Raw genomic sequence first — 19637 nt, 5'->3', positions numbered from 1 at the left:
TTCCCAGGAACCTTTAGGACCCTAAGTGAGCATTAAGGAATAGTAAGGAGCTTGGAGGGTACACAAAAGGGTAGCATTAGGGGTATTAAGAGACTTTCAGGGTTCAGGAAATGGTCGCATTAAGGGTAGATCATCTGCTTTTAGCGATCAAAGAAGGGTATTGTTAAGTAGTAGCATGGGCTTTTTGGGGTTCATGGAATGATAGAATTCAGAGGTAGTATAAAGGGTTTTAAGGCTCGGTGAAAGGTAGTGTTAGAGGGCAATAAGGAGGTTTTGGGGTTCAGGGATGGGTAGCATTAATGGGTAGTAAAGTTTTTTTAGGGTTCAGGGTTGGTATTGTTAAGGCGAAGTAAAAATTTTAGGGTTCAGGAAAAGGTAGCATTAAGGGGAAGTAAGGGTGTTCTAGGGTTTAGGGAAGAGTAGCTGCAAGAATTAGGAGTTTTTGGGGTTCAGGCACTCTAGCGTTAAGGGGTAATAACGGATTATAAAGGTGCAGGGAAGGCTAGTGCTAAGAGATAGTAAGGTTTATTTTAGGATCAGGGTCAGGTAGCGTTAAGGGGTAGCAAGACTTTAAGGGCTCAGAGAAGAGTAACATTAAGTGGCAGCAGTGGGTTTTACGCCTCTAGGAAGGGAAGGGTAAAGGTGCAGTTAAGGTTCTCTCGGAGGGTTAACTTTAAGGGATAGTTAAGTGTTCATAAGGATCAGAGAATGTTAGGGGTTGTAAAGGGTGTTTAAGGTTCATGGAAGGGTAGTGTTGAGTTGCAGTAAGGCCCTCTATGGATCAGGGCAGATTAGCGGAAAGAAGTAGTAAGCGTTTTTAGGGTTCACTGAAGGGTAGCATTAATGGATGGCAAGGAGTTTGCAGGGTTCAGGGATGGGTAGCGTTAAAGGGTTATAAGGCTTTCCGTTCATAGAAAGGTAGCGTTTAGGGGTGGTTTGGGGTAGTTAGGATTCAGGGAAGGGTAGCTGTACAGGCAAGTAAGGGTATGTTAGGGTTCAGGGATGGATAGCATTAACAGTAATGGCAGGTTTGTAAGGTTCAGGTAAAGGTAGTATCAAGGGCTGGTAAGCGCTTTTCAGGGAGTTCAGGGAAGGGTAGTGTTAAGCAGTGCTAACAGTTTTTAGCGTTCAACGATGAGTAGTGTTAATGGGTAGAAAGGGGTTTTAGGATTCACAGAAGGGTACCGTTAAGGGTTAGAAAGGAGTTTTTAAAGTTTGGGGAATGTTAGATTTAAGGGGCAGGAAGCAGTTTTCAAGGTTTGAAGTAATCTAATATGTTAGCACTGCATTCTTTTAAAAATTAAAAAATCAATTAAAATTAATTATCAAATTAACTTTTCGGAGCTGGAAAAATAGTCTCCCCATCCCATACATCTTAAAAGTAGGAATAAGAAAGAAAAAACGCCATCCTCTCAAAGGGTGCCATGTTATGGTATCTCTGAAGTTGAAGATGGAATGGGAAAGGGAGAAGTGGCTGGGACTACAATACAGCAACACATTCTTTCAGACTATCCCCCTCACACCCCTGCTGCTGTCTGAGAAGAACAAACACCATAATTATCGAATTATCTAAAAGACATATCACTGCAGTGTAACATGTTTGACCTAAAGGCCACTCTCTATAGTAAAACAAGAGCCAGATTCGATAAAGAGCTCTGGCAACTTGATAAACAAATTATTACAGCTATTGAAGTTTTTAACACTTTTTTGTGTGGAAGCAAATAAATTCTGCCAAATTAAAATGTACTCCAGTCCAACACATAGTGGCAAACCCAAAGTACTTCTCTATTATTCTCATAAAAGCTTTTTTTAGGGTGATAACGCAAGGTAAGTGGCAACTTTGGTATCAAGCTAGACCTAAAAAGGTTTTCTCCACTTTAATGGGAAGGTGAACACATTCTGCCAGATACCCTGAAGAGGTTTATATGACAATTGGGTTAGCCCTACCAATACCAATTGGACCGGGGCAAAAACTCAAAGAAGCAAGGAAATTGGTCACATGTGAGAAACAATAGTTGTCTCACTTAGCCAGTAAGCTTATAAATCAGTCACTGGTCTGGTAAAGACTACAAAAGTATTATTTATTAATCTTTTACAACGCTAATCCCCAAACTCATGACCTGGGTTCTAAAGAGCAATGCAAATATTTCCAGCAAGGCCTACTCGCTAAGAAAAGAACTGAGAAAGGCGGTGAGGAAAAACAACACACAGAAAGTCCCAAATCACACCTGGGAGGAAATAAAGAATATCAAGAAGCAGTACAAAAATAAAATCTGGAAGGACGAGAAAGCACAGCAGGAGACATTCTGGACAAAGTTACTTTTTGTGCTAAACAAAGAAACAACAGGCTCTTCTGGGAATTAGTAAATGGCACAACAAGATCAAAAGAAGTGATAAATAATGCCTGAGTAACAGAGAACGGTTGGGCAGTTCATTTAAGTAAAACATTTGAAGATCTCACAACATTCCCGAAAAGCGACACAAATAGTAACAGCAAATCTTTGGTCCCTAAACACTCTGGGAAGAATCACCCCGGACCACAAGACTTCGGTACCACCCTAGCCCCACCACCAGCCCTGGAAAGACACCACTACACCGTAGAAGATATCTCCAGAATAATAAAACAGGGTTGCAACGATGGGGCCCCAGGCCCAAATTACATCCCGCAGGCCATCTTTAGGGGTGATCCAGACTGCTGAGCAAAATCGCTAACAGGTTTCTACAACGAAATCGGCCTAACAAATACCCTCCCCTCAAGCTGGAAAGGGTCAATCATTAACCCGCTCTTCAAGGGAGGTGACAGGGCAGACCCGACAAACAACATGCTAAATGCACTTAGTGATGTGGAAGCAAAATATTTTGCCTCATTAATCCTGGAGGACTTGGTAGAATGGTCAAACATAAAAAGGCTGATCCCATTTAACCAAACAGGGTTCTGCAAAGGATGTGGCACAACAACAAATATCTTAGCCCTTGCCACAATAGCAGATGAGTGTAAACGTCAGCGAAGACCACTACAACTGTGTTTTATAGACTTCAAAGCCGCGTTCGACCGTGTCAACCGCGGGCTGTTATGGACTAAACTACAGAACCTGGGTCTCCCGGAAACAATGTTACGACCCATTATATAACTGTATACGTGCACGTGGGTTCGTGTAACAATAGCAAATGGTACAAAATTGTCCAAGAAGATACAAACAGAGATTGGACTGAAACAAGGCTGTGTACTAGCCCCCCATTTATTTAACCTCTTTATGGCAGATCTCTCACCCGACTGGATCAGGCAAATACACATCCTCCGCCTGGCAATATTGCCCATAATGCACCTCTAGTATGCAGAATATATAGTCTTGCTTAGTCTAACCCGAGTAGGCCTACAGAGAGCACCTAATGAGCTCCTAATGTTTGCTAACACCAAGGCACTGGAAATTAATAACCCTAAAACAAAAACTATGTCACTCACGAACTGCACGCGACATCCGTATCAATTGAAACTAGGAGAGACGAGCCTTGGAATAGTTAGTACTTATATGTACCTGGGGGTGTATATATAGACAATTGATTACATTTTCAATTTCAGTAACAATATCTGGAAAAAAAGGAAACTGCATTATTTATGCGCTCTGTGCCCTTGCAAGAAAACTATATGGTCCCTCCTTCACGCCACTAATAGCAGTGATGGACGCTAAGCTACTACCTGCAATAACTTAAGCAAGCATAGTGTTAAATGGCAAAGACGGAAAACTCCTAGACTGTCTGCAAACAAAGGCCTACAAAAAAGTCTTTAGTCTACCTCAGACAGCATACCCGGCTCAGGTCCGACTGGAATTCGGCCTCATAAACAGGAGATGAGGAGAAAATATGCCGCGATTAAAACTTGGTACAAACTTTGGCAGAACCGATCTAATACCTTAAATGACACCTTGTGGCGAGCCCAGAAAAATGATCCAAGCTCAAGTTACGGCAAATTCCTGAAAATGGCATTGAATGAAACCGAGACAAACAAACTTTGTGCGCAGAACCCTTCCTTCAAAGCCTTCCGTAGCATAACATACAAGGCGGCTAAGCTACAATCATCACTAGAAGACAAATGTACCATAGCTAAAAGATCCCATGGCTGGATGGTGTAGGAAGGTGGATATATGACTATATGGTTACCCCCACTTTTTGCCTGGTGTTTTGCTGATTTTCGATTTAATTGGACTGGGATCCTGCTATCAGGGCCCCTGCTTTCTCTATAAAATGGACTCCATGTATTTTAGGTACATACCAGATTGGTTACTGGGTCACCCTTATTTGCCCCTGTATATGGTACTCTAGGTACCAAGGGCATAGGTGCACCCTAGGCCTACCAGGGGCTGCAACATGTATTGTGCCACCCCTGGTAAGCCTTCCAAAGTGACACCGCAGGTCTGTTCTTACAGCCTGTGTAAGGTGGTGTATTCACCCCTTACTTAGATATAGTATATCTATATCTACCTTATATATAGACACATAGTAACCTATAAGTCAGTCCTATGACAGGCCTTGACAATCCTGGAGGCAGAGTGCTTGGTTTTGTGTGAGAGGGTGCCCTAGCATGAGCTGAGCCCCTCTGCAGCTTTCGGGACCATCTCCTTATAGCTGTTCTATAATATAGCCATACCATATACTCTTAAGTGCATTATAGTCCTAGCGGTTAATGCGAACACCGCAGTCAACTAGATCCTTTGTGGGACAGCCCGAATCCAGCTCCTGGTCGTCGTCGATGCCTCCTGGTCCTCGTGGCTGAAGAGACAATCTTCACCTTTTCACCTGAAATCACCCGACATCTGGTGGCATCTTCCTATCGCCATCCTGGTCACTGGCTAGTGTCCAGACTCTGTCTCCTCTGCTTTCAGGTTCTTCACATCTCCGATCTACCCTTGGATCCACCCGGACACTTTTCCTCTGCTCGCCTGCAGCACTTCTTCGCAGCTCTCCATTGGAATCGACGACGAAACCAGACACCAAAAGGCACCTATGCACCCGGCTTCCCTGGGTGAGGTAACACGAGTACTCCGGTGTTGCCGTGGGTCTTGACTCTCGAAGTGTCCTAGTCTAAAAGGGTTCCATCTTAGTTAACCTAGAAGTGTGCTTAAATTGTAAATTTGCAACTTGTTCGTTATCCATAGAAAGTCAATGGTAACCCGCAGCTGTGTTTAGACACTGCACGTGTCTCCTGTGGGCCTCCTACATCTTAACCTTTGGTGGTTCTAGGCAGGCACAGCGACCACAGGCCCTAGGCCTGCTTTCTAACTCTCACGTGGTTCTTATACCACTATTTTAGTATATTGTCTGTGAGGCCCCTACGGCATAACGTATACTGTGCAACTTATCGTATGCTAATTAAGTTCCTTGTATTGTACTTTTACCTCTGACCTCATAAAGAGTGCAGAGGGGTTGTGTTTAGAATAAATACATATATATTTGATATATACCTTGTGTGGTGTGCTTTCATTTGGTACTCAAGAGATTAGAATTGGTAAAATCACTCGCTTAACTCGTCTCCAAGTCTTAACCTGAAGGCTGCTCTCCACAGCTACCACTAGGATAGCTTTCTATAAGGTTGATTTTATAACCTACCATCAATAAGGGTCGTTTGGACTGGTGCAAGGTGCCCACTAGAATAATGGACATCATATACCAGGCCAACTTCTCACAGATTGTTCTTCAATCTTATCCATCACTCCGACCAGCGGAATACCAGGGAACAACATACTCGCCCCACTTGAAACGCAAGTTAATGGCAATCAGATTTGGGGTATTACCAAGCCTGGCTGATCAACCTGCATGGAAGTATACAGGCATCAAACCATGTAGCTTATGTGGTGCAGCATGGCAAGATTTTATCCATCTCATATGTGTCTGCCCCAGCTTAAAATCGAAACGTGTATCGCTCCTAAAAAAGGCTTTTAATGACAGAGGGATCCGAACTTGTAGATCCACCATCATTAGAGGACTTGGTACAACAGATCCTCAGCTGACCTGTAAAATTATGAAATTTCTACTATTTTATGAGAAAAACTTGGTTATTGTGAATAAATATTTGTTGAGTTAATATTATATGGAGATCAATTGCTCTTTAGACCCCAGGTTATGAATTTGGGGATAACCTTTGTGAAAGATTAATAAATAATACTTTGGTCGTCTTTACCAGGCAAGTGACTGATTAATAAGCCTCCTGGCTAAGTGAGACAACTATTGAATCCCACACGTGACCAATTTCTCGGTTTCTTTAAGATACCCTGAAGAGGCCATACTGATTAATAATACCCTGTCTCAAACACCATACATCAAACACTAACAGAGGTACGCTGCGAAGGAAATGCATAAACATAAGAGGCCTGTAATATAAAAACAAATACATCAATTCAACTACAATGTAAGAATTAATTCTGCTAGTTTTGAAAATACTTTGTTGGATTATTATTAGGATGCATGACAGTTGTCTCCATAACAATCACAAGAACGAACAAAAGGCATGAAAACGTAGGCGCGTCTCAACATATCGCCCTCCCACTCCCATCTATCCAGAACCCCTGTATGCCCAATATGCAGTTTCCAGTTTACTTCTAGCCTGGGTTTGGAATTTTGTTGGATTGTTGATAATGCACATACAGTAATCTCGAGAAACAAAAGGATACACTCTTCCTCCTGAAAATAGGTCTCAGCTATCTGTAAAGAGAAAAGAAATCAAGAAGTCAATACTAAACAGTAGCACTTTAACATGTCGTTCTGTGCCAGCCTCAAGTGCAAACATGGAGTGCTTGCCAAAACAAGATTAGGACCACCATGGCTGGTGCCCTGCACAACAACGCATTTAAGCATAAGTTGATCCTGTTATCAAAACAACAGTCTACATTTTCAAAGGACAACGGAGATATAGGTTTATGAATAATTACTGAAGACATAATAATGAAGTGTACATTGACATGACTGAATTTTAACTATATCAAAATTGTCACTTTCTGCAGTAGATTAACCATAAATCTTTAGAAAAATCACACATTAACCATTAAACACATAAGCTTGGAACAACAATCTGCTGTTCTATCTCTATTGTGGATGAAATTTGTTTTACAGTGAACAGCGTAAGTTGGGTGAAGAGGTAAACAGAGTTATAATAAGCATTTTACCAAATATAGATTTGGATGTGTTTTCCTATGTAAGTACATGTGGGCCCTCATACTGTAGCTTTGACAGAATATACACGTTCTACACAAATCCTTACATAAAATGGTTACTACTTTTTCAATGTACAAAACAGTATTCTACCCAAGCTGGCCTTCAACCGGTCAACTCATGTGGTAGGGGTCTCATCTGAAGCAGTGTTTAAATAATTTCAATGAAGAAAACCCGTGTGGCAATGGGGCTAAAACACTTTAAACAACTTTAAGTTTTCAGTAAATAGATGGGAGACTTACAATTCCTACGTGTACAGTGATAACAAATCAACCAATGATGCTGTTTTTTCTAAAAATGCATATACGTAGCTAGCAAATGAGGCTACTGAATAATAATTACAATTAATTAAAAATTACAAATAACTTGCTAGGTCTCACTGTGGCCAAGAGAGACATTGCAAGGGCCTGGAAGAACGCGCAGGCCCCATCGCTCGTAGCATGGAAGAGGGGCCTGGATTTCTGCATGGGGATGGAGAAACCCATATTACTGGCTCGGGGCTGCCCCAGCAAGCACTTCAAGATTTGGAAAAGATGGGCCGATTATAAGGGTATTTGGTTGGAGCCACCAGTGGAACCAGACCCTGATCTTGAGGCTTAAGTCCGCTCTGGTTTGGACTGTGTGTGTGTGTAGGACAGGACAGGTTGAGTACCGTGCGGGGGGGGGGGGGGGGGGGGGGAGGGATCCGGGTGGGATGGAGTCTGGGAGGGTTGGGAGGGGATAGGAGTTGGGAAGGGGAAAGTTGAGTTATGTACATTGATCCAGATGTATTGATTATGAACATAATGATGGATTACGTTGTGGTTTATGTATGCTGGTGTCCTGCAGATACCTCTGGGGTACAGGGGTCTGCGACTTTTTATGTGATCTATCAATAAAAAATGTGTTTAAAAAACAAATAACAAAAAACATCAATACTTTTCGTGTGGAGCACACTTTAAACATATGTGACAAAAAACGTAACAGGGGCTCCTTATAAATTACTAAACAGTACCTATTCCATTAACAACTGCAGAATTGAAGCTTGACTTCGTTTTATCGGCTTGCAGCCTTAACTTTAAATATCAAATAGGTCTCTACTGCAAACCTCTTAACCTGCTCAGCTATCTTGCAGACCACCACCAGAGTGACAGTCATTCTGCTGGCTTTGAAGCTCTAACTGGCGGCTCCTAATTTCTTCAAGATATACTATCAACAACATCCGAGATCCAGGGCTATAATATTGAATTTTTTCATCACTTTTCTAAAATTCTGAAGTCAAGTAAATCGCCTAGGTTTCTCCATTTTATATGATGTGCCCTGGCTGCAGGCTCATCCCTGTATTTACTTAGAAATAGAGATGCAGGTGCTGGGAATTTTTTCCGGTCTCTGGCCAGGACAGCATGATGTCGCGCCCTGGAGACAACAGTCTTTTTGATATTTGAGGGTAACAGAGACTTAAACAAGGCTGATAGCTGGTTTAGCACACAAATGTGTAGATCCTAATGCTAAAGACAGTTGGGAGGCCCACCACCATGAAATGCTGTGTAAATAGGAGATTTAGTCAGCCAGGTTTAATGAATGAGATGACCAAGACAGTTAGAAATGTCAAAGCAAAATATCGGGAGAAGGCAGACATAACGTACCAGTAAATTTGCTCCAGGTTTATCTTGTAATAGCACATTTTAATCAAGCTTCGGTTCAAGCTTAGTTTCAATATCAAACTTGAGTTGCAACAATCATCCCATTTTTCTGCCAAAACCTGACAGGGCAGCTAGTCTTGTGTGTTTTCTAGCTTAATCTATTTCATAAGATTCCTAGTTGTGTTTTAAGTAACGTTTTATGAACTACACCCAACTGATTAAGACTACTAGAATTAGTTCACTCTGCCAGTAATCTGTAGTATATCAACTCAATTTCATTTTAGCATGCTTGAGCTCAGCCTGAAAATACCTTTGTTCTCGTCTGCAAGGTCGAAACCGCACTCATGCCCGTCCCCTGAATTTATTATCTGTTTTAAATCGGAAACGTGTGGCAAGCTCACCATAGGGAAAGATAGCTGGTGGTAGTTTATTAAGAAGTGCTCAACATGTAAGCAATATTATCAAAGAGGGAGAGCTCTCCTCTTGGATAATACTGCTATTGTAAATCACATCTGTCTGATTTGCAATGTGTATTAAAGAAAAAGAGGTGGGAATACAGAAAAAAATATATATATACTATACACTGAAAAACACAAAGGTTTAGGGATGTTAAAGCTCAGATGTAACACATAAAAAACAAGAGGAAATCAACAGTTAGTGTTAGCTGAGCTAACTATAGCTTACGTCCCTGCAATGCACTGCTGATGACCTCACATATTACATCGCTCATGAGACATGGTCAGTGGCATCACTGATTACATCACTGATGACGTCATCCAGTGATTTGTGTGTTTTCTAAAAGCAACTGTGTGTTACACATATATACTAAGGTAAGTGGCTGTGGAAGTGTCGTGTGAGTGAGTGGGTGTGTAAGTGGTGCATAGAAGAGTGAGTACATATTAGAAAGACTGTATACATGAGTGAGTGTGAGTTTTATATAGGTGGGTGAGTGGGTAAATCAGTGGGTGTACGAGTGAGTAGCTGTGTGATTATTTGTAAGGGGGAGTGGATTTGTATATCCGAATTAAGATTATTTGAATTGAATTGTATGGGTGGGTAAGTGGGTGTGTGTGTGTGTGTGTGTGTGTGTAAGTAGCTGTAATGGTGAATGAGTGAATGTGTGTGAGTGGCTGTATGGGTGAGTGAGTATGAGAGAGGTTGTATCGGGACCGTTTGAACTTGTCTCAGTGACTGTATAGGTGAGTGAGTATATGTGTTAGTATATGTACCAACTGAGTAGGTGTGCAAGTAGCTCGATGGGTGACTAATTCAGTGTGTGAGTGGCTGTACGGGTGTATGAGTGGATGTGTAAGTTTGTATGACTGGATGTGTGAGTAGCTGTGTTTGTCAGTTGGTATCTGTATACGTGGCTGTATTTGTGAGTTACTGCTTGTGTTAGTGGCTGTATGGGTGAGTAGATGTGTGAGTAGCACTATGGATCAGTGAGTTGGTGTGCGAGTGTTTGAATGGGTTTCTGAAAGGTTAGATCAGTGGTTGCGTGGGTGTATGAGATGTTGTATGGGGTGTAAGTGGGTGTATCAGTGGTTCTGTGGAGCATGTCATCAGTGATGTCACTAACCATGTCATGAGTGATGGAATATGTGAGTTCTTAAGTAGTGCATTGCGGAGGTGTAAGTTATGGTTAGCTCATCTAACTATAACTGCTAAAACCTGTAACCTTTGTGTTTTTCAGTAAATTTCTATATTTTTTAAACTATTTCCAAACTAGATGACTGGCAACATTTCTTGGTTTAAGTGTTTGCAGCTAATCGCTTCTCAGCATGAGATTGTTTGGATCTTTGGAAGATTCACATCTCTAGATAAACAAATTAATGTTTTCATTAATAATTTCAAAACTACTGAATGGATTTAGAGCAAATTACAAAACTGTCTCTTTCTGGACTAAGAGCCAGCTTTCTGCCAAATGTGGCGTAATTCCGTTCAGTGTTTGGGCTGTAGTCTTGTCTAAAATCGCGATGGGTAATTGCATGGGGAAAACGCGTCTTGGGACCCTCTCCCCCTTTTTCTTGACCCCAGCTTGACGAATCACCCCAAAACTATCCAAACAGCAGCTGAGGTGGGTGGCAAACTAGTTTTGAACATTTTGTGAAGATTCTTCAAACTGTGCCAAAGTTTTTGGTAAAACAAAAAATGCTTTGTCTATCGCAAGTAGGTCCTAACTATAACTATCCACTGGCAACGGGCAGAAGTATATATCTATATCCAGGGCTTTAAGAGGGCCAGGTCTCACCAGTCCTGAGCACCGGCAGTTTTTTAAAGGAGCCTTCGAAACGAGTCTCTATCGGGCTCTGTTTGTTTCCTGGCACAGCCAGTCCATTTTTTTTCCCACTGCAGTGACAGCAGCACATCGATGCGCGCTGCTCACTTCTCACTAGTGGAGAAGTTGCATTATGACGTCATGCCAGGTGAGCATTTTAGGGGAAGGGAAATCCTTTAACACCTTGGCAGCTAGAGGTTTTCCCCTCCTGTGCTGATTGATTGATGAATCCCATTGTTTCATGACGAGCTCATCTCAGCACAGCTCCACTGTGCCTCATGACGAGCTGAGCTCGTCATGAGCAGCGAAGGGGTTAAAGAGAGTAATTTTCTCTCTAGATTTCCCTTCTCTTTCTGAAACTCGGGAGCAGCAACATTGTCGTGGTGTCATCAGGGCTTTAAGTGAAAGCTTTTTCAATATTATATACAAGCCATAGTTGCTGCTTATTTATCTTATGCAACTAACAACCATTGACAAAGCCAACATTCCTGACTTCTTGTAGGCATGATGTTACTTGTTGTGCAATATATCTGGATGCAATGACAGAAACAGCAAAATACCAATCAGGCAGCACAGTATGCTAAGCACTGATTTTTCGCTTACAAGTTTTTAAGCCAAGCCCTTAATTACATTGGCCATGCCCCTTTGAGAGATCCCCGTTTTGTCATCCCACATAAAGCCCTGTCTATACCTATACATATATCTTACCTACTGGTGGTCGCCAGTAGGTAGTTATAGTTAGGACCTACTTCCAAACGTGTTTTTTGACATACCTATATCTTTGGTGCCATTTGACGATGTTGCCGTAGTCAAGTCTTGATGTAATATGAGCGTGGACTACGGTCTTTTGGGTGGAAACGGGCAACATCCATAGAATCTTCTTGATCCATTTTAGACTGGTGAAACAGAGCAGCTACCTTAACAGTTTGTTGGTGCATGGGCAGTGTGTTGTCCACAATGATGCCCAGGTTCCGAACATGGCTGGTAGGTTCAGGGAGATTACCCATTTGAGTAGGCCAGTGGGAGAGCTTCCAGAGGTCTTTCTTTTTCCCCAAGATGAGAACCTCGGTCTTATCACCATTTAGATTTAGCTGGTTTTTGGTCATCCAGTTGGAAATGTTAATGAGGCCTTGTTTGAGATGGGAAGGAGCTAGCGAGTTAGAGGGAAAAGATGATTTGGAAATCGTCCGCGTAGGTAAACAGAGTTAGTCCAGCTTGATCTGCTATATCTGCTAAAGGTCCAACGTAAAGGTTAAATAGCAGTGGACTGAGGATTGAGCCCTGAGGGTACTCCTTGAGGTGAAGTATAGATTTTTTAGCAGGCTGTGGTTGACATGATTTGGAGCGTGCGATTTTCTAGAAAGGAAGCGATTCACTCTAGCCTCGCGCCGCAAATTGCCAGGGTTTTTAAGCGTATGTATTAGCCGTTTGTGCGAGATGGTATCAAAAGCCACACTAAGATCCAATAAAATAAGTGCGACTGTTTGACCTTCATCTAGAAGTTTACGAAGCTTTTCGGTGACGCCCAGTAATGCTGTCTCCGTGGAGTAATCGGCCCGAAAACCAGATTGAGAAGGATGGAGAGAGTTATTGTTTTCCGTGAATTGTGTTAGATGTGAGTGAATATGTCTTGCCAGAATTTTCGAAAAGACTGGTAAGAGGGAAATGGGTCTATAATTGGACAGAACCTCCGAGTCAGCCATAGGGTTTTTTAGGAGGGGGCTCACCATTGCATGTTTCCAGGGAGCAGGTACAATGGATTGTAGAAGTGAGGTATTAAGAGTATTAAGAATCACCTTCAAATGAGGGTTACAAGTTGTTACAAGATGTTGATGGGAAGGGGATCATTAGGCGAACCTGATTTAATACTTTCAAGAATAGTTTTAAATTCGTCCATATTAATGGGAGGCCAACAGTCTAAGGTGCCCATAAAGTCAGAGGAAATTACAGTGTCCTCCTGGTTAGTGGAAATGGTGTTGTCAGAGTTGGACCTATTCATTTCCAGGATTATATTTTGAATTTTCCCTCTGAAAAATTGAGCGAGATTATCGCACTGTAGCTTGTTTAAAGACCGAGGAGTTGCGACTGTTTGAGATACCGCCAGTTCTTTGACCATGTTGAACAGAGTTTTTGAGCGGTTGGTGGCTTCGGTGATAGTTTTAGAAACATAGGTGGCTTTCGTTTTTATACAGGAGGTGTGATAATTATTTCTGGCCTTGGTATATATAATTTTTTGCTGAGGCGAGTAATGTTTACCCCATTTCCTCTCTAGTGCTTTACATTTGGATTTTTCAATTTTGAGTGAGTCATTAAACCATGGGGCTTGGGGGCTAGGATTATTGAGTTTTTTGTGAGATGTGGGCAGACATAAATCAACGGCTTTAGAAAGCCATTTTTGCGTGGTCTCAGCAGAGATTTCCATTTCAAGGTCATCTGGGGAGGGAATTACCACAGAGAGTTTTATTTAAAGCAGAGAGGTCAAGTTTTTTCCAATTCCTTCTCGGGGTTATCTAAAGGGAGAAAGGAGGAGTCTTTGGGACGGGTAGTCCAAGAGTGAATTTAGATAAAAAATGATCTGACCAGCATATAGGAATGGCAGAAAGGCTAGAGAATATAGGGTCTAGCAGATGTCCTGCTTTGGGTTTGGGGCCAGAATTAAGAAGCTTGATGTTAAGGGCTGCAAGGTCATCGATCAGGTTATTGCAGATATTGTTAGAAAGATCTTCTAAGTGAAGATTGAAGTCTCCAATAAGAGAGAAGTTCTTAGAACTAAGATGAAGCGGGTAACATAGTTGGCGAAGGTGGTAGCCCACTGTGTTGGGTTTCCTGGAGGACGATAAACCAGCATACCCGATAGAGTGAAATTGGGGGTCAGAGTTAATTTGAAAGAGGCAGCTTCGCAATCAGGGATGTTCAAGGGGTCAAAACTACATTTCAGGTGATTTTTAAAAATAATGGCGATACCACCTCCTGTTTTCAGTGCTCTATCTCTCCGCATGATGGTATAATTGGTGGGGAGAGCTGTGGCTATGTCAGGGCCAACGCTGTTGTGCAACCATGTTTCAGTCAGAAAGAGAGCGTCTGGCTGCTCTTCCCAAATAAGGTTAAAGATGTCAAGTTTATGTTTGGGAAGTGAGCGACAATTTAGACTAAAAAACAAAAAGTTGTCAGCGATAGGAGCAATATGAGGGGTATGCGAAGTGCAATTTTTAGTAGTGGGGGGATATGGTTGGAAGTTCAAGAGCGAGAAGTTACAGTTAGGGTATGTTGAGCTACCTGCGTGTTTTGCCACTAGTGTTATGCATCCTTTTAAACTAGGGGGACGAAGTGCCAATAATTGTTCAGATGAGAGTACGTGTGTTTGGGGTTGTTAGGGCAGGGGTCCGGGCCCCTGGTCCCGTCCGGGCACAGACGGTCTAGTCTTTGGCTCGGCTTCGGTGCGACCGCTGCGAGCGTCCGCTGCCCGGGTTGCCTGACATCAGATTGAAGTAAAGGACGGGCTCTAGGTCAGGTGACCGTCAGGGCTCCACCTCTACTTACTGGCCCAATAGCGTAGATCCCCTGGAGAACAGACATCGCCCTACACCCTCCACAACAATCAAGCCTAGCGCTTGCGGTGGACCGGGGTGTTTGTAGAGAGGAGATAGCGCTGCCAGTACGTTTTTACACGTTTTAAAAGTTAAGTGCTGGGGAGTGTTTTAAAAAATAACAGATCACAATTGCAGGTCAACTTACAGGTCGCGGTGCCGATTTAGTAATGCACGCGTCCGCTGCGCGGGTTGCCTGACATCAGATTGAAGTAGAGGACTGGCTCTAGGTCAGGTGACCGTCGGGGCTCCGCCTCTACGTACTGGCCCAATAGCGTAGGTCCCCTGGAGAACAGACACCGCCCTACACCCTCCACAACAATCAAGCCTAGCGCTTGTGGTGGACATTATTTAATAATACTATTCTCGCTGTATGCATTATACTTTGCATTCTGTCTAATGATTGTAGCAGTTCACCTCTCTTGCATGAGAAAGAAGACTGTTCAATGAACCTTTTATTGAAAACGCCTGTCTCACTATTTCACTGCAAACTCTGTAGAAACGAAGAATGCACGATTGACTGAGTGAAATACTTATCTATTGTTTCTACGACTCTGAAGATATTTTCCAGTCCTAGGGAAACAAAGTTGACATGCTTATGCGGTTGTCAGAAACTAATCCCTTCTTGTAAATTCGAGAACGTTTCTAGTGACCTCTGAGCTAGCTGGCACTCACAATTAAGTTTAGTATATTCAATAGAGACCTACTGACCTAAGTCCTACGTCATATCTATAGGATATATTATTCCAATGCGCAGAGCCTATTTGGAATATACAGCCTGATTCATCAAGCCGAAAGTGGCTCGCAAAGGGCCAGATTCTGAGAATCTGGCCCTTTGCGAGCGCTATTTTTGCATTTGGGATTCATCATCCCAAATGCAAAAATCGGTAATAGCGATTTCGCTATTTTGCGAGGAATTACATTTAAGGAATCTCTATTTGAGATTCCTTAAATTCAATTCATCATCCATTTAAAATTTGCGAATTCGCAATTTCGGCCCGCTATTTACCGCAAGGTCAAACCTCGTGGTAAATAGCGAAAACCCAGAAAAATGCTTTTAAAAGCATTTTTCGGAGTTGCACGTTGCACACACACATGTCCTTTGGACATGTGTGTGCGCAACACCTGTTTAAATTAGCATTTAAGGGGTGCTACAGGGTGTCCTCTGGACACCCCTGGCACCCTTTAAATCGCTATCTTATTTGCGATTAGCTAATTGCTAATCGTAAATAAGGAATACTCCCCATTCGGAATGAATGGGGAGTTATTCCTTATTTGCGATTAGCAATTTTCTAATCGCAAATAAGGAATCTGTAGGAATCGCAAACATTTTTGCTATTCCTGCATGAATCCCGTTTTGCGAGTCTGGCATAGCGATTCCTTATGATTCGCTATTTCAGACTCGCAAAACCTCCCAATGATGAATCAGGCTAATAGGAACTACACTACAACGGCACCCAAACTTAGTTTGCTTGGCCCCAGGGGATGGAGTCTCCGGAGCCAAAATTGGCCCAGAGAGGAGGGCCGCATGTCCCCCCTCCCCTTCTAGTAATTGGCCGGGCCCTGGGGGACTGTACGGCCCTCCTCCCTTTCTAATAATTGGCCAGGTCCCGGGGGAGGGGTTCTTGGGGCTGAAATAGGCACCCTTCCCCCACTGATTTTTTGCTGTGCCCGAGGGATGATGTCCCCGGGGCCAAAATCATCCCCCCTCCCCTCTTTAGTAAGGAGGACTTCTTTTTGTTGCCCTCTCCTGGTGAGAGGAGAGTCCCTGGTTCTTCCATTACATTACTACGAGTATGCAAATGTGCAAATTACCTGGAAGCTCTGTCTGTATGGCCCGCCCTATCCACCTAAGTAGTATGCAAAGGTCTTCTTGCCTTTTGCCAGCATGATGGGCAGCTTACCAAAACCTTTTGGTGGCGCTTTCTTGATGCAGAGGAACATGAGGAGATCTCCAGCAAACAAAGAAGCACTTCATATAGTTAAGATGGAGGACTCTTGTTAGGTGGAAATTTCCCACTTTGTATTCTCGTTGTTTTCTCTAATGGGTGATCCATGTTATCACAGATATCTGTATAAAAACGCATGAGGAACTATCATATTGCTGAACCTCACACAAGGTCACTGGAGATATTTTCTTGTGGTCCATTGTACAAATGTAGTGTAAAATACGCACTGGACATTCTCACACCCACTCACAGACCCAGAGACACTCACGTACTCACTCAGACCCACTCAGAAATTAATGTACCGAGTCACAGACACAGGTACCCATTTAAAGACCCACAGAGAGTCTCACACACTCACTCACAAACCCACACTGCCAATGATCGAACAACTAACAAACCCATACAGGCACTCAAGTAGATTAATTGTCTAATTAATAAAACCATTACAATACGTATCAATACATTAATTTTGACACTTGACTCAACAATACATCAGTCACAATCAAAATCAAACCACAATAAAAATAAAGTACTTGGCATTAAAAAGAGATTTGCAAATTCACTGTGTCCATGGCAATATGGATGAAAGAGTGGTTATGTGAGTGGTTAAATTGGTCTTTTAGTAGGTATGCGAGTGTTGTATGGACATGAGTGGATATATGAAAGGCTGCATGAGGGTGTGTGAAGGGGTGTGTCGATTATCAGTGATGTTACTGACTGTGTCAAGAGTGATGTAATATGTGAGGTCATAAGCAGTGTATTGCCGGGGCGCAAGTAATAGTTGACTCGGGTAACTGTAACCGCTAAATTTCTATGGTTTTGCACGAGTGAAATCTGAGCTATAACATCCCTAAACCTTTGTTTTTTTCAGTGAATATCTCGATCTATATAGATATATATAGTTTTTTTTTTTAGTTTGTTAACAACTTTGCTACTGTTCGAAAGATCTTCACAAAACTTTCAAAAAATAAATTTCATCCACCTCAGTTCCTTCCTGAAAATTTCAGGCTGATCCGCCAAGCGTGTGCAGAGAATAAAAAAAAAGGGGGGGGGCAACAAAACTCTAAATCCCCATGTATTTTCCATATACTTCTTGAAGACGATCTACAGCAAAAACTGCAGAATGGAATTAAACCAAATTTGGCAGGAGGCTCGATCTTGGTCCGTAGAATGTGCTTTTCGTGATTTGGTGTAAATTGGTTCAGTAGTTTTAGAGAAACTTTGGTTGCAAAAATAATTGTACATCTGGGCGATTTGGTCCACAAGAGTCTCAAGATGCTCTCACAGGAGGCCAATTTAAAAATAGAGTGTTCTGATTGGCCCAGAAAGCTTTATTTCCCTTGGGCCATATCTCACTCCCACCGGAGCGAGCGCTTTGACTGGCTGCTAGCAACATGGGAAAATGTTGCTGGCTGACATTAGAGGATTCCAGGACTTTGTCCCCTGTCCTGAAGTGATTTTTTTTTTTAAACAATTATGTAAGGAGGCGGGTAGGATACCCTGACCACTTAAGCCCCATGGTGATTGGGGAAAAAATGGTGATCTGGGCAGCATTTATAAGCCTTATGCCCCGGGAAGTCCACCCTGGGGGCTGTATTTATAAAAGGGAGGGGTGCTGCATGGTCCCTCTACCTGAGCCTCCAAAATCCCCGGAGTTGAACTGTGTTTACAGTGGGAGGAGAGCCATGTGGCCCCACCCTCTCCGAGCCTCCAAAGGCCCCTGGGAGCAAACCCCCAGAGCTGATTACTTTAAGAGAGGACGGCCCATGTAGCCCCCTCTTCCATGAGCCATTATTTGCCCTGGAGACCCCATTCCAAGGGGTCAGCTCACAAGCTATGTCGTGGAGTGTCTGTCCCAGGGGCCTAGCAGCTTCCCTGTCTGAAGCAGCACAGGCAGCAAAGTCTATGTTTGCCCTCGCTTGGCAGGATCACTTTTTAATTTCCTGCCAAGTGGGCGCAAACACCAAGCCCGCTCCAAGTGGGCGGGTGCTTTGAAAATGCTTCCGCCTGCTGAGAGTGTATGTTTGATAGGTTTTCCTGCCCACACTGAAGTTGGCAGGAAACAGATAAAAATACTGCTCCCACTCGGAGGGAGCAGCATTAGCAGGTAGTTTCTATCAGATAAGGCGTTACCGAAGGTATTTAACATGTTAATCTGATAGAGACTTCTAGATGCAGATTCCTCCCCAAGCAATACCTCTTCCGAGGTGGGGCTGTGACACAGATTAGACTAGAAAGTCCTGTAGGACCGAATGGGCAAAATGCCCGTCTCGCAGGACCGGACTGTCCAGGCAGTAGTGCTTCGTAAACGAGTGCAGGAAAAGTCCATGTTGCTGCCTTAAAGACATCCAGGACAGGTACTCAGTGGGCTAACACGGTGGTCGCAGCCTTGGCTCTGGAAGAGTGAGATTGAAATCCTTCAGGAGGTTGCTTTTTGGCCAGTGCCTAGCAGGTTTTGATGCAGAGCGCTGTCCTTCATGAGATGGTCAGATATTGCTCCGCCCTTCTTTTTTGGCTCTGATGTACCCCCACAAAGAGTTGCTTATCCACCCAGAACTCTTTTGTGCGGTCAAGGTAGAACAATGCTATTTTCTGGGTCTAGCTGATGGAGTTTCTCCTCTTCTTTAGAAGGTTTGAGGTTGAGTATAAACGGAAAGCAGAGTGATAGACTGGCCTATATGACAAGGGAGTTACCACCTTCTGTGTGAAGGATGATCTAGTGCGAAGGACCAGTTGGGATGGGTAGATTTATTTTATTTATTTTTTGAGTTTTATATAGCGCTAGCTAGACCTAAGGGTATTAGACAGCTCTACATGTTTTAAGAATACGTTTACAAAAAGTACATGATGAAAGTCAAGTGGGATTCACAAACAGTCATATAGAAAATTATAGTAGAGAACAGAGCAGAAAAGAAGACCACAGTAAATGTAAATGTAAAATGTAAATGTATAGGCATTTATATAGCGCACTACTTACCCGTAGGGTCCCAAGGCGCTT

The 19637-nt window shown here is 42.9% G+C and overlaps 1 protein-coding gene across 2 annotated transcripts in view; it reads right to left on the bottom strand.

Moving 5' to 3' along the window:
- The window catches only part of CNST (consortin, connexin sorting protein), a 419866-nt gene that overhangs the window by 149032 nt on the left and 251197 nt on the right, over nucleotides 1–19637 (bottom strand). For both annotated transcript variants that reach the window (XM_086927348.1, XM_086927347.1), the window contains exon 6: nucleotides 6666–6696. In XM_086927348.1, the coding sequence (XP_086783474.1) occupies nucleotides 6666–6696 (31 nt within the window). The remainder of the gene's footprint in view (nucleotides 1–6665; nucleotides 6697–19637) is intronic.

The sequence above is a fragment of the Lissotriton vulgaris genome, chromosome 6, assembly GCF_964263255.1.
Source record: "Lissotriton vulgaris chromosome 6, aLisVul1.2, whole genome shotgun sequence".
NCBI classification, from domain to species: Eukaryota; Metazoa; Chordata; class Amphibia; order Caudata; family Salamandridae; genus Lissotriton; species Lissotriton vulgaris.
This window is presented reverse-complemented; position numbering and strand designations above follow the sequence as displayed.